The 25,273-nt window shown below is 44.7% G+C and overlaps 1 protein-coding gene across 9 annotated transcripts; it reads right to left on the bottom strand.

Moving 5' to 3' along the window:
• Positions 1-7,364: 7,364 nt before the first annotated feature.
• INIP (INTS3 and NABP interacting protein) lies at positions 7,365-25,071 on the bottom strand. 9 transcript variants are annotated; one of them, XM_066367422.1, is made up of 7 exons: positions 24,928-24,965; positions 23,877-23,963; positions 17,145-17,233; positions 16,668-16,808; positions 15,915-16,017; positions 13,451-13,541; positions 7,365-10,292 (listed from the first exon to the last, which is right to left on the bottom strand). In XM_066367422.1, the coding sequence occupies exons 5-7, from the start codon at positions 15,950-15,952 to the stop codon at positions 10,197-10,199; spliced, it is 225 nt and encodes a 74-aa protein (XP_066223519.1). In that variant the 5' UTR covers positions 15,953-16,017; positions 16,668-16,808; positions 17,145-17,233; positions 23,877-23,963; positions 24,928-24,965; the 3' UTR covers positions 7,365-10,196. The 9 variants fall into 9 exon arrangements, with proteins under 9 accessions (XP_066223519.1, XP_066223522.1, XP_066223518.1 ...); XM_066367425.1 differs by having other exon boundaries at positions 16,732-16,808; XM_066367421.1 differs by lacking the exon at positions 17,145-17,233 and having other exon boundaries at positions 24,928-24,978.
• Positions 25,072-25,273: the final 202 nt, after the last annotated feature.

Here is a 25,273-nt window from a genome sequence, read left to right as displayed (position 1 = left end):
CTGTATTACTTGCAATAAATAGATATAAATGCATAACTATTAAAATTAAAAAGGTTTGCCCATATATACCCCAAGAATCATCTCCAGCATCACCAGTGGCACAAAACCACACTTTGGGAAACAGCTTTAACCCACTCTCCTTTTGAAAATGATCTTCACAGTCCTGGCTGGATAGCTCAGTTGATTAGAATGTCATCCTGATGTGCTAAGGTTGTGGGTCCGATCCCCCATCAGGGCACATCCAACAATCAGTGGAACAACAGATCAATGTTTCTCTCTCTCTCTTTCTGTCTTCTTCCTCTCTCCGATCAATAAAAAATTATGTTTAAAAAGAGAAACATTAAAAAAAATATCTCGCCCTGGCCGGTTGGCTCAGTGGTAGAGCGTCAGCCTGGCGTGCAGAAGTCCCGGGTTCAATTCCCGGCCAGGGCACACAGGAGAAGCGCCCATCTGCTTCTCCACCCCTCCCCCTCTCCTTCCTCTCTGTCTCTCTCTTCCCCTCCCGCAGCGAGGCTCCATTGGAGCAAAGATGGCCCGGGCGCTGGGGATGGCTCCTTGTCCTCTGCCCCAGGCGATAGAGTGGCTCTGGTCGCAACAGAGCGACGCCCCAGAGGGGCAGAGCATCGCCCCCTGGTGGGCGTGCCGGGTGGATCCCGGCCAGGTGCATGCGGGAGTCTGTCTGACTGTCTCTCCCCGTTTCCAGCTTCAGAAAAATACAAAAAAAAAAAAATCTCCCTGGCTTCTGTAAGAATATAAGGTGTCCCTGTCTGTGGGTTCTCCCATTGTGTCTCTAGGTCCTCTTTCTCAGGCTCCTCACCCCGTGACTCTCTCCCTCACAGGCTCAATTGTATACACTTTCTCAAGGCAGTGTCATCCACTTTTGTGGCCTTTGTGTAAGGAGACCTGCACTATCTAAACCCTTCTCTGAGTTCTTCCTCTGAACCACATATGCATAACATAACTCAAGTGCCTGTTTTCCTTAGGAACTGTTCTAAGTGCAGGAGAGTGATGTTAATTATTCCAGAAAGTGGTGACCTTATGGCATTAGGGCTGGCTTCTCTACTGGATCCCCAGTTGAGAAAGGCTCTTAACCCTATGTTCCCACCCCATATTTCTTCCCTAAGGCAGGGGTTGGGAACCTATGGCTTGCAAGCCAGATGTGGCTCTTTTGATGGCTGCATCTAGCTCGCAGACAAATCTTTAAATAAAAAAAAAATAATGTTAAAAATATAAAACATCCATTTATTTCCTATTGCTCATGTTTATGGTTGCGGTTGGCTGGAGCCAATCATAGCTGTCTTCCGGGTCAACACCAATTTTTTATTGGATAATGCTTAACGTACACGGGTCGTTGTATGGCTCTCACAGAATTACATTTTAAAATATGTGGTGTTCATGGCTCTCTCAGCCAAAAAGATTCTCGACCCCTGTCCTAAGGAAATAGCACCTATATCTACCGTGTTGCCCAGGCCAGAAACCTGACAGTTATTCTAGGACCTCCCTCCTCGCGCTCCCTGTTCCTCTTTCATTTTCCATAATCAGTTTCCATTATCTGATCACTGTACCTACTGGAATCTTCTTGAACCTCTTCCCTGACCATCCTCCTCACTGCCACTGGCTTGGTCAGCTCATACCGTTTTTGCCCTACAATCACTTAAAAGCAACCTGAGTGGTTTCCTTGCCTCCAGCACTTCCTGGGAAAGCCACTGCTTCCTGGGAAAATCTCACTAAATAAATACAACTCTCTATCACTTCCCCTTTAATGGCTCTCTAAAGCCTTTCTGATAAAGCTCCAACCCCTGCACCTGGATTGCTGGCTCGCCCTGTTACACGTTTCCCCTTGTTCTGCCACTGTGCCTGCTGCTCCCTGCTCCTCTGCCCGGGGTGCCCTCACTCTCCCACCCGCTCCTCTGCCTCCCCCCCCCTTGCTTTCACGAAGGTCTTACTCTTCAGTTCTCTCTGGTATGCTGGATATGTGAGCAGCCAGTCCTCTTGGATTCTGCAATGTTGAACGGCCTGCAGCTGGTCACTGTTACCCTGCAGGCCATCTCCATCCCCGGGGAGCCAAGCATGTTCAAAGGGAGCAGCTTGGCATCTCTGAGCGTCTGACTCACGAAGTGGCTAACCTGGGAGAAGTCAGTTCCCTAACGGGGTCTGCGCCTCCCGGGGCAGAGGGCTGGGCTCCTGCTGGTGGCTGCTCAGAGCCTGTCTTTTCACTGTTGGATGCTATCCTAAGAGAACTTGAATGAATAGCCCAGTAGTGAAGAACGAGGGGCTGGCACACACTCCTGTTTTCTTCACAGAACGATGGCTGCCAGCTCACTGTATTTGTGACAACACTGCAGGGCTCGGCATCCCCTGGAGGCTCCGGCTGGCAATCACATCTGTGGCACCGAGAAAGAAGAGTTCCCAAAGACTGCACTGGACAAGCGTCTGAAGGGTCGCAGCTGAATTCCTTTTCGTCAGACATGGCACCCATGGCTGGCTTTTAGGGCGTCCAGGAACCCAGTAACTTACTATTTTTTTGTATGTGTATGTGTACATTTCACTTGGGGACAGAGTCCACACTGAGGACCAAGATGCCAGTTTTCCTTTTGGATGTCAGACTTATTTCATTTATTCATCAAAATATTCTAACACTTGCTATGATGTGCCAGGAACTGTCCTAAGCACCAGGGATATATTTCAGTGAAAACAAAATAAAACAAAGTGTCTGCATTTACAGTCCTTATAGCCAAAGGGAAAGGAAGGCAATAAAGAAAATAAGGAAGTAAATTACCTTCTATGTTAGAAGTTGCTCAGTGCCCCAGAGAAAAATTAAGCAAGGTTATAGGGGAATGGAGATGTAATTTTGAATAAGGTGTTCAAAGAAGGCATTGATGAAAAGATGCCATTTAAGACTGGAGGATGTTGGGAAAGCATGCTACATGCGTAACAGGATGAAGTGCGTGCTGGGCAGAGAGAACAGCAAGTGCTAAGCTCCCAAGGTGCCCACTGAATCCTGAGACCTGTCTCTACAAAGTGGCCTTTGCCTGACATTACAGAGCTAGGAAACATTATCTTCTGGAAGAGCAGAAGGGTGGAACATCTCAGGTCAAACCATTATGTGTTTAAGGGACCAGGCTGGGTTGCCTGACCAAAGTCAACACAGAGGAACGATATCACTCTGGACCAAGGAGTGATACTATCACTCAAACCTGCTAATTGCACGATGGAATGGAAGTACATATATTTTGACTGAAATTTCAATTGTCATTTTGGCCATTGGCCGTTTTCAGGAGATCAACAGCCTCTCAGTAGAAGATCTTAATAACTAAGGGGAAAAGAGAAAGAGTATATTAGATTCAAGGATTTTCATCAAAATTCTTTTTGTTCCAACAAATAGACTCATTTGATAAAATTTTCTGTATTTACAATCCATTGTAAAGAGTTTGGCTTTTATTCTTGGTGAGATGGAAACTCATTAGAGAAGAAAATTGGCATATTTTAAAATGTATTGTAAAATATATGTAACAAAATTTATTATTTGAACCATTTTAAATGTTATGGTCCAGTGGCATTAGGTTTATTCACACTGTTGTACAACCACTGCGACTATTTGTAGAATTTTTTCATCATCCCATACTGTGACTCTGAACCCATTAACTGTACCTGGACAGGAAGTCCTCATTCCCCCACTTCCGAGCCCCTGGTCACCACCGCACTTTCTGTCTCTGAACTTGACTGCTCTAGGTGCCTCATATAAGTAGAATCACACAATACTTGTCTTTTTGTGTCTGGCTTATTTCGTTTAGCATAATGTCTACAAGGTTCATCTATGCTATAGCAGGTATCATAATTTTATTCCTTTTTAAGGTAAAGTAATATTTCCTGTATGTATATAACACACTTTGTTGATTCATTCACCCACTGATGAACAATTGAGTTGTTTCTATCTTTTGATTATTGTAAATAATGCTGCTATACATATGGGTGTACAAATATCTGTTCAAGCCCCTGCTTTCAGTTATTTTGGGTATATGCCCAGAAGTGGAATAATTGGAACAAATGATAATTCTATTTTAAAAATATTTTTACAAACCGCCATACTGCTTTTCCACAGTAGCTGTGCCATTTTACACTCCACCAATAGTGCATAAGGGTTCCAAGTTCTCCACATCCTCACCAACACTTTTTTTTTTTTTTAGTAATAGCCATCCTAATGAGTGTGAAATAGTCTCACTGTGGTTTTTTATTTATATTTTCCTAATGATTAAGTGATGCTGAACATTCAGGTATCTCACATTTTTGAAGTATCACTCTAGCTGCCATATTGAATATTCTCAACTGTGAAGGTGCAGGGCACAAACGTGGGAACAGGAAGACCAGTTAGGCTACTGCAGTAGTCTAGGTAAATGATGACGGCGGCTTGGAACAAAACGAATTGGCAAGAGTTCATGGGATTCTGGATATACTGCGGGTAGAGCTCCTAGACTGAAAGAGTGTGGGAAAGGAGACTAGATCAACTGCTATGTTTGCCGCTATGCAAATAGCCTTTTACTGGGATGGGGAATGAGTGCCAGGGAGAGCTTGCGGGGAAGGTGAGAGATCAGAGTCCAATTTGGGACATGTTAGTTTGGGCGCCTGTTAGACCTCCAAGCAGAGGTGTCAAGTTGACAGTGGATATGGAAGTTTATCAAGGGTGTTCCTGTTATCTTTTGCTGCATAATAAACTATCCCAAAACTTAGAGGCTTAAAACAGCAACATTTTATGATTTCTTACAATTCTGTGGGAATTCTGCTCAGCTGGGCGGTTCTGCTCTGTGTGGATCAGTTGGGGTCACTCCCTTGGCTGCGTTCAGCTGGTGGCTGGGCTGTGAAGGAAGGTCCAAAGTGGCTTCACTCACATGTCTGGCACCTCAGTGCTCCACCACGTGGCCTCTCCATGTGGTTAGCTTGGGCTTCCTCACAGGATGGCAGTCACAGGGAATCAGTTCCCAGTCAAGTACACAGTAACGAAGATCAAGGAACCCACACTTGACACTGTATGCACTGCCAGTGTGTTTTAGATATTGTGGTCTGAGCATGTTTAAGATAAGTGAGGCTAAGGTTAGCTGTATTAAATGCATTTTCTACTTAGATTTTTCAACTTAAAATGGGTTATTGGGAGTGGAGGAGCATCTGTATAGACACACACCTCCTTTTACAAATCTAGAGAAAGAAGCCCTTTTGGTAGCGTTCTCAGAGGTGTGAGAACATATCTTTCCCGTAAACCCGGCAGTCCTCTCCCGGAGTCTCATTTGGGTTGAATTTGGCTAACGTGCACAACACTGAACCAGCTCCCGCAGTCTCTGAGACGCTGTGTGCTGAGTGCCTGTGGCAAAAGGGAACTGATTCCCCTGACTGGTCCAGAGTGTGTAAGCCCACTCCTGTTGCTGGGAAGGCAGACCCCCAGCACATTGGCTGTACTGGGGGGCGAGGGGGAAGAGAGGAATAAATGCTGAGTAGATTATTAAGAACATCCAGGCCCTGGCCAGTTGGCTCAGCAGTAGAGCGTCGGCCTGGCGTGCGGGGGACCCGGGTTCGATTCCCAGCCAGGGCACATAGGAGAAGTGCCCATTTGCTTCTCCACCCCCCCCCCCTTCCTGTCTCTCTCTTCCCCTCCCGCAGCCAAGGCTCCATTGGAGCAAAGATGGCCCGGGCGCTGGGGATGGCTCCTTGGCCTCTGCCCCAGGCGCTAGAGTGGCTCTGGTCGCGGCAGAGTGACGCCCCGGAGGGGCAGAGCATCGCCCCCTGGTGGGCAGAGCGTCGCCCCTGGTGGGCGTGCCGGGTGGATCCCGGTCGAGCGCATGCAGGAGTCTGTCTGTCTCTCCCCGTTTCCAGCTTCAGAAAAAAAAAAATACAAAAAAAAAAAAGAACATCCACCTCTCCCTGAGCTGTTGTGAGGATCGAAAGAAAACTGTGTGAGGATGCATTGCTTTTTCCTTCTTAAAAGGTTCTTGAGGCCCTGGCTGGCTGGCTCAGTGGTAGAGCATCGGCCCAGCATGTGGAAGTCCTGGGTTTGATTCTCGGCCAGGGCACACAGAAGTGCGCATCTGCTTCTCCACTCTTTCCCCTCTCCTTTCTCTCTATCTCTCTTTCCCTCCTGCAGCCAAGGCTCCACTGGAGCAAAGTTGGCCCGGGCACTGAGGATGGCTCCATGGCCTCCACCTCAGGGGCTAGAAAGCAACAGAGCAATGGCCCAGATGGGCAGAGCATCGCCCCCTATTGGCCATGCCAGGTGGATCCCGGTAGGGTACTTGTGGGAGTCTTTGTCTCTGCCTCCCCGCTTCTAAGTTTGGAAAAAATACAAAAAAAAAAAAGTAAAAAAAAAAATAGTAAAAAGGTTCTTGGAGGTAGAGATGTAGAAGCTGGAGAGAGAAGAAAGGTAAACCAGAAAGGGAGGTGAGGAGAAATTTGGAGGAAGGGTACAAGAACTAAATGAAAAACAGCAGAGGAAGATGAGCTGGAGTTGAGCTGCAGGTGTAACAGAACATGCCTGCCTGAATTCTCAACAGAAAGTAAGAGAACATGATCCTGCTGCCCTGTAAGTCCCCCTTTCCTGAGAGCTGGTGAGGGCCTAACTGGTCATCTCTCTACCTGCCTACAATAAAAAATGTTGAATAGCTCCCGGATGAGTGCCTGGCTAGTTATATGCCTCACCCTGGAATTCAAGGCTCTCCAGAATAAAGTCCAGCCTACCTTGGGCCTCATTTCTGATGCCTGTCCCATATAAATCTGTCCCTACAAGTCCAGCCAAATTGGACTTGTCGCTGAGCAGTGGCCCCTACACCTCTCCTTCCTGCCTTTTGTGCAGGCTTTGCCTTTGCTTTGAATGTTGCTCTGTCTTTCCTGGCTGACATCCTCTCATCTTGAAGGCCAAGTTCAAATGCTTGTTCTCTGATGTGGCCTTCACTGGTCCTTCCAGGCTCATACGCATTCTCTCCCAAGTTGTACCCCGTATTCATTGTGTGCTCGTCTCACCCGCTCTCGATTGTCAGGTTTTTGAGGACAGTGCAGGTCTCCTCCTCCATCCTTGTCCACTCCTTAGCTACTGGACACTGGTGCACAGAAGTAAGAAAAGCACTCAGTCAATACCAGCTGAGTTTACAGCTGCTGGAACGAGGTTTATGCTAGCTGATGGGATTCGGTAGTGGGGGGTGAATGGCACTAATGGACTGATGCTCTCTTGATCTTCTGTTCTCTGTGTTTTGCTAAAACCCTCGTCTCAGTGGGCCTTAAACTTCTATAAATGCTGAGTTTCTGTTGCCCAAGTGAAGCAAAGAACTGAGACAACTTAATGAGATAGCTTACAGATTGGTTCAGGAAACAACATATGCCTTTGAAATTGTGTCACTTCAGCTTTTATTCCAGAATTATACAAAGCATTATCATCTGTATTAATTACAAGTGGCTTTCAAAACTTTATTACCATGACTCACAGTAAAAAAAAAAAAAAGACCCTTTACATCACCACCCAGGTCATATCTACTCAGTCGTTCCTTCCTTCAACAAGTAGGTAGTCAGCATCCACTATATGCCAAATACTTTCGGAGCAGAGTACAGTAGTAAACAAAGAGGAAGGGAGGAACACAAAACTCCTTGCCTTCAGAGATCTTACATTCTGGTGGAACATACAGTAAACAAAATAAGTAAAACACAAACACAGAAACAGAACATTCATGGGACAAAACCTCCTATCACTCCACGCTGTCACTCTGATGAAGTGGACAGAGCACATTCTGTTCCTGTATTACAGATGGGGTGGGGTGACGTGTAAAGAGAGATTAAACAAGTTAGGCAAGTCCACCATCATCCGAGAGCAATGAAGCTTCATCTCAGGGCCTCTGACGGAGTCCTCTGCTGCCCTTCCCATGTCCTCTGTAGTCCTCGCAAGTGTCTCAGATCCTACTTCCTTTGATTATGACATCCCAACCTCTGCCTGGAGTGACTCTTCCCCGCCCTTGCCAGGGAGGATTGTCCTGTTCTCCAGGCCTGTCTAGGCTGCCGCGTGCTCCAGGACACCCTCCATGCCACCCACCGCAGTCCTGCCTCCTTCACCACTACTGCTGCGCCAGAGGGGGTGCCTCTCCACTGTCGCCTCCGAAGAGCAGGTGTCCCTCACCATTTCCCCCCAAAGCCATGTTTTACAGAGTAGATTTTTTTTTTTTTTTTTTAGATCTTATTTATTCATTTTGGAGAGAGGAGACAGAGAGAGAGAAAGGAGGAGTAGAAAGCATCAACTCCCATATATGCCTTGACCAGGCAAGCCCAGGGTTTTGAACCGGTGACCTCAGTGTTCCAGGTCAACGCTTTATCCACTGTGCCACTACAGGTCAGGCCAGAGTAGATATTAATCAATACATATGGAATTGAGTTCGAAAGTGACTAAAAGGAGGGTTGGGAGGGAGTGTTTACTTGCCCAAGATTATAGGATTTAGGCCACATCTCTTTAAAAGGCTAAGACACTAGAAAAGATACCACTGGAAAAAAGATCTCTTTAACCGAAGTTATAAAAGTCACACATTAGGTAGAGGCTTTGAGAGTATAAAAGCTACAATCCAAATTTTCTATCTCCCTAGCATCAAGTACAATAGATAGATTTAGAACCATGGGTTTAGGTCATGTATCACAAAGAACAGAAAGTTAGTCAGATTAATTCAAGAAAATGAGAGCCACTATCAGGAGGCCCAAGGAACAGCCAGAGAGGCCTGAGGCAGGACAGGAGCCGGGGGCCTGGGGACTGGGGACTCCTCTGCAGCAGGAGTGAGGTCACCTTTCTGTAATGGTGACCGTTACAATGGGCACAGCTGCCAGCTCACCCAAATGAAGAAAATCAGTTCAAATTCTCAAGAGACATAATCTGACTGGTGCAGACCAGTCCAGAATTGTCCACTTCTGCGTTATTAGTCTGGGAGAGATGGAGCCATGCGGGTGGTGCAAATGTAGGGAAGGAGGGAGAAGAAACTTTTTGAAAAAGTAGATGAACTTTGATTAAATATCGACCCAAACTGGAATTTTAAGTTTAAATTTTACCCCATCACTAGAGAGGATGGGGATTCAAGGCCAAGATGAAGTCAGTTATAAGCAGTTATATAAAATACTCTATGATAGCATAAAATATAATTTGAATCCTATTAAAAGTAAAATAATATAGATTTTTTGCTAAATGACCTCTAAGTTTCAGGACCTACAAATCTTTGAATTTATAAACAAATTATCATGAAAACTGAGTTCTCTAACCCATGATTTTCACAGGTTTCGAATTAAATTCTTTATTTGAATTAAGATTCTAACTCTGTTGGACTAAGGTACGGTAGTGGAGACTGCGTATTTAAATAAGCACTCCAGAGTGTTAGAGATGTTGAGAAACTTGTTTCTCTTGTTGAGAAGCTGCTTAACCTCTTTCTCCCTTAAAGTAATTAAAAAGGGGCTCAACTTTCATGTTTTAATTAGGAAAAAAGCGAACGATAAAACTACGCAGGCATACCATTAAGTAGTAACACTAAGTAAGAGCGTGTATAAAATTTTAAACCACATTTCTTATAATTGTTTAAATAGTATTTAGTCACCTAATTGATAGTGGCGTAGCTTTATAAACAGTGTTTCAGACTGGTTGGTAACTTAGTCTTGGGTTTTCTTTTAAAACTGAGACTAGGGAAACTAGTTATGAGCGGCACTACTTCAGGGTGTTACATACTATAAACTCAAAGGTACACTGATGGCAATTCTATAAACAGCAAATACAAGATTAACTAATTTAAGCCTTTTGGTTCACATTTTTTTAAAAAGCACCCTTATTTCTTTAAAGTTAAGTACTATAAATGGTTCTTAAAAGTCCCTTGTGGACATGCTGTACTCAGTCTAACTGGTTGGGGGCTGAGGGAGTGAGTTTATGTAACCATCAAATTCAGAGTTTGACTTAGCCTTAAAATCAAACTGCATTACAAGTACGTTCCAGTCGCAGGGAGCACAGTCAGTCCTCAGACAGCACACTTCCAAAGCTCGCATCTTCCTGTCACCCCTTTTTCTGCTTTTATGGACACATACCTTTCTTTTAAAGAAGCAAAACATATAAAAATTCACCAAACTTCAGAAAGTCACAGCTTGTATAGCACTGAATGATAACAGCTTTGGCATTTGATATCACAAAGTCAATTTCCTAACAAAGAGCTTCTTCATTCTGGGTCCAGGCGCGGTAAAACAGGAAGAATAAGATTCCCGAAGGCAGAATCTTGCGTTATGAAGTATCCAGATGAATGTGCATGTGCATGCTGGAAAGTTTAAAAAATAGCAGTTAAGCAACTAAGAGTCATAATTCTTCAACCATGGCATTAAAATTACTTATCATTTCAGCCCTGGCCAGTTGGCTCAGTGGTAGAGCGACGGCCTGGCGTGCAGGGCTCCCAGGTTCGATTCCCAGCCAGGGCACACAGGAGAAGCACCCATCTGCTTCTCCACCCCTCCCCCTCTCCGTCTCTCTCTTCCCCTCCCGCAGCCAAGGCTCCATTGGAGCAAAGTTGGCCCAGGGCGCTGAGGATGGCTCTGTGGCCTCTGCCTCAGGCACTAGAGTGGCTCTGGTTGCAACAGAGCGACGCCCCAGATGGGCAGAGCATCGCCCCCTGGTGGGCATGCTGGGTGGATCCCGGTTGGGTGCATGCGGGAGTCTGTCTGATTGCCTCCCCATTTCCAACTTCAGAAAAATACAAAAAAAAAAAAAATTATCCTAAGCGCTTGAGACCAAATTTGTTTATTTATTTAGTTATTTACTTACTTACAGAGACAGAGAGAGTCAGAGAGGGATAGAGGGGACAGAATTTATTTTATTTCATTTCTTTATTTACAGAGACAGAGAGAGAGTCAGAGAGAAGGATAGATAGGGACAGACAGAACAGAGAGAGGTGAGAAGCATCAATCACTAGTTTTTCATTGCAACACCTTAGTTGTTCATTGATTGCTTTCTCCTATGTGCCTTGACCCAGGGGGCTACACAGACCGAGTGACCCCTTGCTCGAGCCAGCGACTTCGGGGTCTCAAACCTGGGTCCTCTGCATCCCAGTCTGACACTCTATCCACTGCACCACCGCCTGGTCAGGCTTATTTTATTTTTAATTATTTATTTATTTATTCATTTTTTAGAGAGAGAGAGAAAGAGAAAGAGAAGGAGCAGGAAGCCTCAACTCCCGTATGTGCCGTGACCAGACCAAGGGCAGGGTTTTGAACCAGCGACCTCAGCATTCCAGGTCGACGCTTTATCCACTGCACCACCCCAGGTCAGATGAGACCAAATTTATTTTAAAAATCAGTTCTTGCCCTGGCCGGTTGGCTCAGCGGTAGAGCATTGGCCTGGCGTGCAGGAGTCCCCGGTTGATTACTGGCTAGGGCACACAGAAGAGGCGCCCATTTGCTTCTCCACCCCTCCCCCTCTCCTTCCTCTCTGTCTCTCTCTTCCCCTCCCGCAGCCAAGGCTCCATTGGAGCAAAGTTGGCCCGAGCGCTGAGGATGGCTCTGTGGCCTCTGCCTCAGGCGCTAGAATGGCTCTGGTTGCAACAGAGCGACGCCCCAGATGGGCAGAGCATCGCCCCCTGGTGGGTGTGCCGGGTGGATCCTGGTGGGGCGCATGTGGGAGTCTGTCTGACTGCCTCCCCGTTTCCAGCTTCGGAAAAATGAAAAAAAAAAAAAATCACTTCTTGTGCTAATTATTTTTAAATACACAGGCGACGGACGATAAAGAATTCATATTAACAGTTGCACCAGGTACTCATCTGTCAGCCACACTTTCTCCCCCATGGTTCTTCTTAGCCAGTACATGAATTAAAACACAAATCACATACTTTGTTCCTTGAAGTTGGGGGAAAACCTAGCAACAAAGCCCCAAAGTACTCTGCATTTAATCAACAAAGCAGGAGGCTGAGAAAGAAGGGCAGCAGTTGGAAGGGGGAGGGGAAGGCAGCTAAATGTTGGAATGAAGTAACAAAAAACCACCAGTGACCTCTTTTGTCACTAAAGAAAGAAAGACTGTTTTTAGGTTAAAATTAGATGATCTTTAATAGTCCCTTCCAATTCTGAGATTCTAAGGTTTAAAAGCACAGATAACGATGTCTCTGGGAAACTTAAATGACCTAAGATCAGTGAAATGCTGAAACTGTTTTTTTTGTTTTGTTTTTCGGTGTGTTTTTTTTTAACAGAGAGAGAGAGTCAGAGAGAGGGATAGACAGGGACAGACAGACAGAAATGGAGAGAGATGAGAAGCATCAATCATTAGTTTTTCATTGCAGTTCCTTAGTTGTTCATTGATTGCTTTCTCATATGTGCCTTGACCGTGGGGGTACAGCAGACCGAGTAACCCCTTGCTCGAGCCAGCGACCTTGGGTCCAAGCTGGTGAGCTTTTGCTCAAACCAGATGAGCCTGTGCTCAAGCTGGCGACCTCGGGGTCTCGAATCTGGGTCCTCCACATCCGAGTTCAGCGCTCTATCCACTGCGCAACCGCTTGGTCAGGATAAAACTGTTTCTTAATATGAAGAAAAGATATTTTTTTAAACTGATGAATTATTACATTCTTATGGTGAGAGTTAGTCTTTAAATATTTCCTGCACAAGAGTCATGCAGACCATTAAAAAAGGAATCCAGGCCCTGGCTGGTTGGCTCAGTGGTAGAGCGTCGGCCTGGCATGCGGGGGACCCGGGTTCGATTCCCGGCAGGGCACACAGGAGAGGCGCCCATCTGCTTCTCCACCCCTCCCCCCTCTCCTTCCTCTCTCTCTCTCTTTTCCCCTCCCGCAGCCCAGGCTCCACTGGAGCAAAGATGGCCCGGGCGCTGGGGATGGCTCCTTGGCCTCTGCCCCAGGCACTAGAGTGGCTCTGGTCGCAACAGAGCGGCGCCCTGGAGGGGGAGAGCATCGCCCCCTGGTGGGCATGCCGGGTGGACCCTGGTCGGGCGCATGCAGGAGTCTGTCTGACTGTCCCTTCCCGTTTCCAGCTTTGGAAAAATACAAAAAAAAAAAAAAAAAAAAAGATTAAAAAAAAAAAAAAGAATCCACACAACAGTAAAAACCGGTAAGACCATCAACCGATAAAATGGCATGAAAAATTGGAAAAAAATATAGATGTACTGTTAAACTAGCCAGTGCAGCTTTCAAGATCCTTCTGCCCATCCAGCTATCCTAAATAAACTCTTCTGTACCCACGCAATCCCTTGCCAGGTGCGGCACAGATCAATCACGACCGCGTCAACACCATAAAAGATACTTTCATTACTGCTGTATCGGTCTTTCAAATCCTCTGGGTATGACTGAACATCAGCAAACCACTGCAATTATGTGTGGAACATTTTTATTGATACGGCTCCACTGAAATACAAAATAGGAATTGTGCTGGCTCCCAAGACCCAGGAACCTCCAACGAGACAAGGATGTAGTTACCCTTTGCTCACCTGCAGAGCGGCCTTCTGCTGGGCTGCAATGTGCTGCTGCTCCGCGTGGTCGCGGAAGTCCTTATTGAGAGAGGGTCTCGAGAGCGTGATGCTGGAACGAGAACCAGAGTTACTGGGCTGTTTGAGGACAGGCCTCCTTACTCCTGACTCACAGGTTTCATTATATAATACATATAGATAAAATAAAAACCTTCCAGAATACAGTTTTTCTTCTCCTACTGTCTATGTTAATACACGTTATTTACTGGGCTTCAAATGATCTCACTTTTATTGATGATTTAAGTCCCCGACTCTCAAACAGATTTGAAGTACTTCACGCTAACATAAAGTTACACTTATGCTGAAAACTGAAGAGTGCACTGTTCCAAGCAGAAGGTATAGCAGGCAAAGGGCCCAGGGCAGAAGAGCTTGACATGTTTGAAGAACTCAAGAGTTCAGCGGGACTGGAGGTCCAGGAGGGGGAGGCGTGAGCTGGGTTGGCAAAAATGAGGCTGGGGAGGAAGACAGGTGCCAGGCCATGAAGAGCTGGTGAAATAAATTCAGAACCGTGGCCCTTATCTAAGTGGTAAGCGGAGGAGTAACATGATCACGAGCACCACTTATGTGTAGACTGACCACTGCGATGGCAGACCGTGTTCATCTCTCTTCTTCCTTGCTAATGGGCCCAAACCTAGTTCAGTCATCAACGGTCCGTGCTCCGGGGCAGGCCTGGCTCATCCCCAGGGGTGAGCTTCGGTGGAAGACAACTTCCCCTTGCTGATTTCTAGCTTAGGCAAGAGAAAGGCTCAAGATGCTGAACATTAGATCTGATGGGAAGTCTATTGGAAGGCTTCTGAGAATATTTTCCTCATCTTATAGAAGGGACAGGACAGGAACCGCCCGGCTTTTGCCTCTACAGGTGGGTCAGCGTGGCGGTGAGGCCGGGGATAGGGCAGTCAGTTGGTGAGCAGTAGGGAGCTGCTGACCCGGGAGAAGGGCAGGAAGGGGAGGCAGAAGGAAGTGGGTCACTGCCCATGCCCCGTGCCACTGTGTCCGGCTCTGAACCACCTGATCTTCACATTCCTGCTTGACGCGTACCCTGATGTTTATGGCAACTTTGTTGGTTTGCCGTAACTTCCAGATTAATTTTTTTTTTTTTTTTTTTTTTTTAAGAGAGGAGAGAGAAAGGGAGAGAGAGAGACAGAGAGAGAAGGTGGAGAGGAGCTGGAAGCATCAACTCCCATATGTGCCTTGACCAGGCAAGCCCAGGGTTTCGAACCGGTGACCTCAGCATTTCCAGGTCGATGCTTTATCCACTGCGCCATCACAGGTCAGGCAACTTCCAGATTAAAACAGCTGAACTGACAAGTGTATTCGAGACTGAGGAAATTCAGTAAGGAAGCAGTTACGGCAGCTGAGGAAAGAATGGCAGTGCCAGGAGCAGGGCGATGAGGAGAATGGACAGATGAAAGACACACTTCCCGGTGGAAACAGGAGAGAGTGGTGAATACTTGGAGAAGGGAAGTGGGTGGGAACGATAAACAAAGTTCACATTTCTGACTGATAACTAGCATGTAGATCTGCACCCCTCACTGAGACGAGAAACCAAAGAATATTATGCAGTTAGTGAAAGAGAGGGGAGGGCAGATGAGTTCAGCATGCGGAACACTAGGTTTGAAATGCCAGCAGGGCATGGAAGTGGAGCTGTCCAGGCGGCAGTGCTGGGAGAGCGGGCTGGGCTCAAGATGCCGAAGTGTGAGCCTTATCCACACATTAGTTACAGGCGTGAAAGTGGATGCAACTGTCCAGTGAAAAGCTGTAGACTGGGAAACTGAGTCCAGAGCAGAACTCAGAGGAACATCAATATTCAAGAGACAAGCAGTGGAGAAATGTTTGCCAGAAAAAGCAAGAGTATAACAACAGTGAGTGACCAGAAGCCAAGGAAAGGGTGCTTTAAGGAGTGTGACCAGTGGTGTCAAATAATGCTAAGGTCTCTAGCAAGAAAAGGACTCTGGTCTACCAGCTTTAGCCACAGGAGGTTGCAAGTGAACTAGGCTCAAACCTATTCTAGGTAGGGGGAGGGGGACACCTGCTAATCAGACTGCAATGGGCTGTAAATAAGTGAGAAAGAAGAAGTGAGTACAGACAGCGCCTCTACGGGGCCTGGCTGGAGGGTGGGAGAGTTAGGAAGCGGCTGGACGCCATAACAAAGGCTTACAAAGTGGGACAATGAATAATTCCAGCAACAAACAAAAATCATACAAAACCCTTTTCTTAAAAATAGGCTATAAGGAAAATAAGATATTCTAATCAGAATGAAAATATTTAAAATTTAAACAAATAGTCTATTTTTTAAGTCTAACTAGGAAACAGAACATAGTGTAAATTCCAGTATTAAAGAAACCATTGCCAACCAACTTGAATTATTTTGTCCAAGATACTTTTTTATATCACTGAACATAAAAACCTCATTATTCTTCAGTACCTAGCTCCAGGATGATTTGTTGACGACTGGTTCTGCATTAGTAATTTTCTTTTTTCTTTGTCCAATTCTGCCAAGATTGCAACTCTATTTTTATTTTGAAAACCTAAAACAGACAGGAGCATTGGGAAAGAGAAGGACAGAAAAAAGATATTTAGAGCTATTTTATAAACCTGGTATCTAGAACCCACACAGCAAAATTCTCTTCTCTAACATGATAATGAGCCTGATAGGCGGTGGTCCAGTGGAGAGAGCGTCGACCTGGGACACTGAGGTCCCAGGTTCAAAACCCTAAGGCCACCGGCTTGAACGCAGGCTCATCAGCCTGAGCATGGGCTCACAAGCTTGAGTGCGGGGTCACTGGCTTGAGTATGGGATCATTGACATAAACCCATGATCGCTGGCTTGAGCCCAAAGATTGCTGGCTTGAAGTCCAAGGTCGCTAGATTGAGCAAGGGGGTCACTGGCTCAGCTAGAGCCCCATGTCAAGGCATGTCTGAGATGCAATCAATGAACAACTAAGTGGGACGCAACTATGAGCCAATGCTTCCCATCTCTCTCCCTTCCTGTCTGTCTCTCTCGCTAAAAATAATGACAATAACAACATGATAACTCACTAATAAGTAGTTTCTTTAGATGGTTACTAGTTTCTGCTGCCTATTTCCTAGCAACTGTAACAGCATAACACATGGATATATGCACAGTATAAGGCTGACTGAGTAATGTTAAGACTTAGTTCTAAGGAATTTTAATCACCAAAATATGGGTAACAGCATTTGTTTTTTAACAAACTCTCCAAGGCCCCAAATGCTGCACAGACCAATCTCTCTTCTGCTCAGTCAGTCTCTGGGAGTGGAGGTTTTCTTAGTTCTCAGCTCTGGGCCTCTTTGTGAAAGCCTGTTTCATGGAGGGAAAAAGCATTAGATATACTTAGATCAAAACAATATTTCTTTTTCTCAACTGCTTTCATTCCGAAATGACACACAATCTTTCAAGGAACAAGTAAAAGAATTGCAACTGACTAGAAAGCAATTCTGAGAAAGAAATGGACCATAATGGACAGGGTTCTTTGTCAGTACTTAATCCTGGGCTTGACTCTTAGCTCCAATCTCACAGATCTACAGATGAGGTTGCTAAGTCTTGGCCCCGAAGCAGTTATCTAACTATGTTTTAAAAATCCGAATTAAATGCCAACATGTACACACTGAGAGAGGGCACAGAAAATATATACACCGAGGTTTGCAGCATTTCAGCGAAGTCTTGTGCCATCCCACTGAATCCCGCCCGGGGTGTGAATCGTTCCTCTGTGCAGCGTATTCGGACTGTACAGACAGTAAGTACATTAAAGTATTTTGAGAAAGAGAGACCACATTTACATGACTTGTATTACAGTGTCTAACTGCTCTTATTTTGATTAGTTATTGTTAATTTCTTACTGTGCCTACTTTATAGATTAACTTGATCGTGTTAGGGAGAGGGAAAGCACACTATTCCTAGGGCTCAGTCCCAGCTGAGGCATGCAGGGGTCTTGGGACACCCACCCCACGGATAAGAGGGATACTGCTGTGGTTTATAAACCATAGCTTTAGACCTTTATTCCAACCAGTACCAGAGCAACTGATAAACAAGCCCCTTCATTTTATCAAGGCAATCTGTCAAAGGGGTTTAAAAACTAGGCGCTATACAAATAAAGGCAATAAAAAAATATTTTCAATGATTAAGTAATTTCTTTTTAGACTTCTAATAAGGGTGACCATCACAAACCATAAATATCAACTCATCTTTATACGACTAGGAACATTATGCAAACGTAATAACCACTATACGAGAACTTTTACGTGTTAAGTTAAAGTTATTAAATTGCTTATGACCATTTTCTACCTAAAGAAACAAAAACTGCATATAATTCACCAACTTTTTCCCCCCTAAGTCGCATATGCCTTTTCTGGCTTGGTGAAGAAGGGATAGACAGCCTCCTTAAAAAAATTCATGCATGTCTGCCAATCAGAGCACAGATAGATACAGTGAACACCCTGATACCATGGAAATTAAGTGGGAAAGTTAGTAACTATAAACTCTAAATTAATATATAATTTTTAAATTAATATAATTTATTTGTCAATGTTCTTAGTTCACTAAGGAAGTCTACGTTATTGTCAATCTATTTATTACCTCATGGTTGGCCTGTTATTGAAATAAACAAATCAGTCTAAGTTATCTGATAATGTATTAGATGGGAAATTCAGAATAGGTATTACTAACTTTATACACCCCCCAAAAGTGATGTAATACAAGTTAAGGTAAGATAATAATGGAAGGATACATAAATACTGGAATGTGTTATTTAAAGGAACCCCAAAGTGAGTTCTTTGTATAGTGATGAATGCTTTCCAAGGGAACTTGGTACTCTCCCATTTGTATATATGAAGTTATATATATATTTATATTTAAGACAGATTACACCACTAGCTACATTTCCAATTATAAGACCTTTCCTTTTTTCAGAAGAGCCTAATGTATTTTTAAAAGACAATTAGTAGTTACATCTTTTCAGAGACTTAGAGATACTATAAATATAAAGTCGAAAATTCTTGAAAAGCAAATTTTAAAATCTGATAGTGTCTAAATTATATGATGAGCAAAGTAAATCACCACATTGGAAAAAAACTAAAGTGCTGTTTAAAGAAATATAAATTCCCTCAAGATTACAGTAATTTGTTCACAAGAAAATATTTTTTCCTTTTCTTCTTTTCTAAGCAAAAGGAGGGGAGATAGAGAGACAGACTCTCACATGCACCCTGACCAGGATCCACCTGACAACCTCCATCTGGGACCGATGATCTGCCCATCTAGAGCCATGTTTGCAACCAAGCTATTTCTAGCACCTAGGGTAGAGGCTCCACAGAGCCATCCTCAGCACTTGGGGCTGATGCACTGGAACCAATGGAGCCATGACTATGGGAGGTGAAGAGAGAGAGAGAGAGAGAGAGAGAGAGAGAGAGAGAGAGGGTGGAGAGGCAGATGGTTGCTTCTTCCAGCAGAACGGGCTGATGCACTACCACTGAGCCAACCAGCCAGGGCCACAAGAAAATATTTCATACTAGCCTCCAGGGAAAGGAATCAGGGTTCTTGGAGAGTACTAGTTCAGATGCCTTAGGGCAGAAAAGTAATCAAAATGGGCCTGGAATATCTTATGAGAAAGCAAGATTTTTTTAAAAACCTAGGATAGCACTCAAAGAGCACAAAAGCCAGTCTGAGATTAGCCAGGCTATCACAATTGTAACATTAAAGAGAAGAGTAATAATAGCTAAATTGAACAAATCAAATCTATGATAAGCCGTGACTTCACAATCATTTACAGAAAGGAAAGTTAAAGTACATAAAAAGACCATTGTAAAAAAAGGTAAAACCTAGTAGGTATACATCTGTTTATAAAGCACAGCTGGGTACTTTTTTTGTTTAGGTACAGGAGGAACAGTAGACAGGCAACTGCAGCTAAGCTAAAAAGTGGTAGAAAAGCAAGCTAGGCACCACTGGGACACACTCTTAATTCAGAGGTAGCATACCTCAGTACAAGCCTGAAGGGTGAATTTGCTTTCCTTCTGGTCCATAGATGTGTAGGTAAGACTTCTACTTGGGTCTGCAGTCAAGCGAGACAACCTCCCAGGAGCTACGCCACCTGCTTCCTGAAGTCACAGCTAAGAGCATCCAGAGTGCCCCCAGATCAGTAGTTCCCACCCCTTCATCTGCAGGCTTTATAGTCATTTCTACAAGCATTTTGAGATAATCATAACATAATCAAAGACAAGAATTCATGTTCCTTATCGAGTATTTCACCAGGTTTCTCTGTGTAGCTGAAATCAGGTTAGACCGATCCAACTAGCACCACATAACCACAGGACCTTTATATCACCAATAATGAAAAGACTCTTTACATAGGACAAATTTCAGTTTGACAATCTGGCTTTAAATATTAAAATTCTCAAAATGCTTCCTCAATCAAATAATCATGTTCCGCACTGTGATGGATGCTAAGAACATGAGACTTCAGGAACTGTCTGGCAAAAGCTTATGAAATTCATCAGCCCTGATTCCCACTGCGGTATGATTAGATCTGAAAGAGGCCTTAGTGAACACAATAGGATTCTGTCCCCTACACCAGACACATGAATATATCACAATGCATGTAGCAAGATTTTTCTTAAAGTCACTGTTCTTTCAGTTATCAATGTAAGATAATTATGGCACTTGACACTCAATTTCCATAATAAGTAGCCCCTACATACATTAACATTACAGAAATAATTCAATTTAGAGAATAAAATGCAGTAGCTCCAAATAAATAAGAATCTAAAATTTTCATTGACAGTCTGTGAGTCTACAGAACAGGATATGGACTCCCTCTGCTGGTGGCTGACAGCAGCAACACCATGACACCAACAAAGTCCCGGCAAAGGAGGAACAGAGTCCAAGTGGCTTTGACTGTTTCAGAGTGGACTTAACTATGGATCAAAGGCAACACTAAAAACGATTGCGTTTTATTGCAACTGCTAAGAAAAAGAGTAACCGCCAAGTTGTAAGTTTCATTAACCTGTGCTACTAGAACAAAGAGATAATTTTAAATTTAATTTTCATTTGGACTGCCTTGTGTGATTTTTTTTTTTTTTTGTATTTTTCTGAAGCTGGAAACGGGGAGGCAGTCAGACAGACTCCCGCTTGCGCCCGACCGGGATCCACCTGGCATGCCCATCTGGGGCGTTGCTCTGTTGCAACCAGGGCCATTCTAGCGCCTGAGGCAGAGGCCATAGAGCCATCCTCAGCACCTGGGCCAACTTTGCTCCAATGGAGCCTTGGCTGCGGGAGGGGAAGAGAGAGACAGAGAGGAAGGAGAGGGGGAGGAGTGGAGAGGCAAATGGGCGCTTCTCCTGTGTGCCCTGGCCGGGAATCAAACCTGGGACTCCTGCACGCCAGCCGATGCTCTACCACTGAGCCAACCAGACAGGGCCTGCCTTGTGTGATTTTTTAGCATCACATTTTCCTTTCAAAACAGACTTCTCTTAGTTTTCATTTTTGTTTAATATCAATTACTGTTGATCTGAGACCATATAACTTGGAAGAGAAGAGAGAGCACAGGGGAAAGTTGATTTGAGAGAACAGAACAGTATTAGCTGGTTACAGCTGCTAAAGCTGTCACCGCAGCTGGCTTCTTACTACACTCCTCTAAAATTCACACAGCCTTTAGTTAGCCCTAAATCCAACAACTGTACTAAAATAGACTCAGCAGGCTCCAGCTGCTAGTAACGGCAGAGTAGTTTGGTTAGACTAACCCTACTTGCAAAGAGAATGATAAATATTAAATGTGCATTAGAGACTGACCAAAACCAGGCAGAAGCTGCAGCTAGTGAGATTTAGGAATTTGTGGCCTTTTGCCTGAAGCACTCCTCAATCCACAAACAGCTTGGACAGCCACACCTTATTGTCTTGATGTATCAGAGGACAGAGTTCAGGGCTGGCAGAGCAGCCAAATATTAGGGGAGAGACCTAAGAGAGAAAGGCAGAAGGAGTAAAGCCCAAAACATGCTTATAAAAGCCACCCAAAGTTTTTGCTTCTTGCTAAACTATACATATACGGGCAGACCCCAGAGAGCCCAGCAATAAGGCAGAGCTGAAAGCTGAAAAGAATGAGCAGAGATTTCAGCTGCTGCCCAAGACAAGCAGAAGAGTCCAGAGTCTGAGTTGAGCTAAGCTGTCTGCTAGAACAAAAATATATAAGAACCAACCTAGAGTCTCAGCAATGTATTAGAATATCTCATATCCAATAAGAAGTCACTAAGTATAGTAAGAAAAAGGAAAATGTGACCTGTACTAAAAAAAGGTACATTCAACAGAAACCATCTCCAAGTTGATCCAGATAATGCAATTAGCAGTCATGACGGACCTTCTTTAGAAAAACTTCAAAATAAAAAGAAGTAACCCAGTTGTTTAAAACTAAGCAAAAGGCATGAACAAACACTTTGTAATGGAAGATTTACAATGGTAAATAAGTACATAAAAAAGTGCTCAACATTTGTTATCAGGGAAATGCAAGTTAAATACTACAATGAGGTATCACCCACACCCTAAAAGAAAAAAAAAGAAAAAAAGACTGACAGCAGCACTAGAGGTGGAGCAGCCAGAATTCTCACATTGCTGGAATGAATGGAAACGGTACAACTTAGGGAAAAGTTTTGCCAGTTTTTCATAAATTTTATTATATACTGAGCTGCTCCATTCCTAGTTATCCAAATATTTATAAAAAGGCTTACAGCAAATATTCAAAGCAACTTTATAAACAATGGCCAAAACTGCAACAATGCCGAAGCCTCCAAACAGGAGAACGAATAACACAAATTGTGGTAAATTCAAGCAATGAAACTGCAATGAAAAGGGATGAATGAACTAGGCCCTGGCTGGTGGCTCAGTGGATAGAGCGTATGGACCTCCCTGGTTTAATCCCGGTCAGGGCACACAGGAGAAGCAATCATCTGCTTCTCTTCCCCTCCCTCTCCTCTTCCTCTTCCTCTTCTCCTCCCACAGCCAGTGGCTCGATTGGTTCGAGCGTGGCCTGGGCGCTGAGGATAGCTCGGTTGATCCAAGTGGGTCAGCCTCAGGTGCTAGCTTGGTACTCTTGGTACTGGACCATCAGCCCCAGACGGGGTTGCCGGGTGGATCCCAGTCCGGGCGCATGCGGGAGTCAGCCTCACTATCTCCCCTCCTCTGACCAAAAAAAGGGGAGGATGAACTACTGATACATGGCACAACAGGGCTAAATGTCACAGACAATATGAGTGAAAGAAGCTGGACACAAGTGCACACTTATGATTCCATTTATATGATATTTAAGATAAGACAAAACTAAGATTTTTTTAAAAATGAAACTGATCAGAATAGAGATGAGTAATAAAATATGGTAGGTCAAAGAGGTTAGACTTGATATGCAAAAGAAATAGAAGTTTGCTTCAAGTTTTGAAGCAGGAAACTACTTATAAAGTGGGATTTAATACTTTCTAGGGATTAAATTTTACTGTTTGAAACTTTTAAATAAAAATTTCTTTAGGCAAGGGATGTATGTTGAGGGGAACACAGGGGAGGGGGGATACTTTTGGGGGGACACTAGAATCTATGTAAACACAATCAATTAAAATCAATTAAAAAAATTTCTTTAGGATGCGTCTAACTTGATTTGTATTACAAAGCTACCTCAACACCAGTGAAATGTGTGTGAAAGTTTTTAGAGCAAATGAAGATAAAGGTATAGCTATTGCTTGGTGGCAATATAACTTCTTTACAAGTGTTTCTGATTTCAAGTATAAGAGCAAGAGGAAACATTAGAGGAGCTAAGGTGTACTATGTGAATAATTTTTTTTTTTTTGGTGACAGAGACATAGAGGTACAGATAGGGACAGACAGACAGGAAGGGAGAGAGATGAGAAGCACTAATTCTTCATTGCAGCACCTTAGTTGTTCATTGATTACTTTCTCATATGTGCCTTGATGGAGGGGGCTACAGCAGACCGAGTGACCCCTTGCTCAAGCCGGCGACCTTGGGCTTCAAGCCAGTGACCATGGAGTCATATCTATGATCCCACGCTCAAGCCAACTACCCCATACTCAGGCTGGTGAGCCTATGCTCAAGCCGGCAACATCGGGGTTTCGAACCTGGGTCCTCCTGTGTCCCAGTCCAATGCTCTATCCACTGCGCCACCACCTGGTCAGGCGACTATGTTAATAATCTTAACACTGATTACAAGACAGGATTCATAGCTATTAAAGATGTTATATGTCTGATACAATGTTGGATTTCCTTCAAATATGGGGTTTTACTTTGCTATTTATTTTTAAATTCTGGCTACAGTAACTGCCCTATACCAAATTCTCTATTAAAATACATTTCCTAGTAATCAAATAAATTCCAGCATGCATTACCTTGTCCTGAAGGGTTTGCTGCCATCGTCCTATTTCCTGTTCCAACTAGTTCAGTTCAGTGGCAATTGGTCAGCACTTTACAGTCACCTGTAAAATATGCGTGCGTGTATACAAAATGCACTATACTTTAATAATAAATTAAAAGCTGTCAGGAACAGCTAGCTTTCCTACAATGAAATGTGGGCAGTTTCATTTCTTCAGAAACATACATCTGAAAGGCACACAGACTGAAATGACAAACTCTGCAAGCTCAAGTATTTAATTAGAGCATGAAGGTCAAATCTTCATTCTTGCAGATGTTGATGCCAACATTTAGCATTACTGTCTTTAATATATCCTCAGGTTGTTCACCAAATACTACCAAATGTATCAATCGATAACATCAATACGATCAGCGTTAGGGAGAAAAATCACTCATCTACGGTGCCTTTCGATTCACTTAAAAACCGTATTTAGCAACAATCATGTACACTGAAAGCTTTAAAAAAAAAAAAAAAGGGCGACCCCAAATAAGCAACATCTTATTCCTTTCCTCTAGGAACAGAGAATCAGTGGGTGGGAAAATATAAGTCTCATTCATGCAACCATACTAAAAAAGTTTAACAGACGCGCTCTTTAAAAGGCGTGCCCGCGCGCTGGAAGGTGGGAGGGCTGGTTCTGCTGGCGTGGTGAGGACTGCCTTCGGGGGAGCCCGGGAAAGGACCAGGGCTGCAAACAGAAGTCGGGATTGAACAAAACATGGCTAGCTGTCTCCTGTGGCTGAAGCACCGGGCCAGGGAAGCCCGGTTACGTGGGCGCATCTGGTGAAGGCGGACGTCAATCAGGGCTGGGGCAGGGCTGGCCCTGCACCTCTGAAGGGTCCCTGCAGGCGGGCGTGGAGCGCGGGCTGGGCGGAGGCTGCGGCCGACACGAAAGAGAGGAGGGACGAGAAGCTTTGGGGGGCGAGCAAAGCGCAGAGGCCACTGCCCTGTGGCAACAACGATAACGGCAGCAGGTCGGCACCGCAGCCACACACCTTCATTCCCCGGCGCCGCCAAGCGGCCCCACTTACCCGGGACGCGAGTGCGCCAGCCACGGCCTCCCCGTCGGATCGCGCTCTCCGAGGGGGCGCGACCTCTGAGAGGCACACCGAGCCCAGCGTGTAGCTCTACAACCTTCCCGCCCCCGCTGCACTTCCGCCTCCCGATGACGTAGCCGAAAGGAGCGGAAGTACCACCTCCCGCCGGTACGCAACAGCCACTGCCCACGACGATTGGTACTTTAACTGCCGACTTAGCGCAGACGCCACTTACCTTCAGAAGAGTGACAGCCGAAGAGGCTCATGGGACATGCAGGCCGATCTCTGGAACACCCGACCCGAGTAGGGCGGGACGCATTGACGTATCCCGCAGGCTCAG

The sequence above is a fragment of the Saccopteryx leptura genome, chromosome 2, assembly GCF_036850995.1.
Source record: "Saccopteryx leptura isolate mSacLep1 chromosome 2, mSacLep1_pri_phased_curated, whole genome shotgun sequence".
Lineage (NCBI taxonomy): Eukaryota > Metazoa > Chordata > Mammalia > Chiroptera > Emballonuridae > Saccopteryx > Saccopteryx leptura.
This window is presented reverse-complemented; position numbering and strand designations above follow the sequence as displayed.

What these genes read in the sequence shown, in the direction of transcription:
- INIP (XM_066367420.1), bottom strand. Translation starts at nt 23,901, where the DNA reads ATGGCAGCAAACCCTTCAGGACAAG. An exon ending in AGCAAACCCTTCAGGACAAG is followed by an intron (nt 16,018 to 23,876) that starts GTAATGCATGCT and finishes TGTCTGTTTTAG; the next exon opens with GTTTTCAAAATAAAAATAGA. An exon ending in ACAAATCATCCTGGAGCTAG is followed by an intron (nt 13,542 to 15,914) that starts GTACTGAAGAAT and finishes TTCTCGTTCCAG; the next exon opens with CATCACGCTCTCGAGACCCT.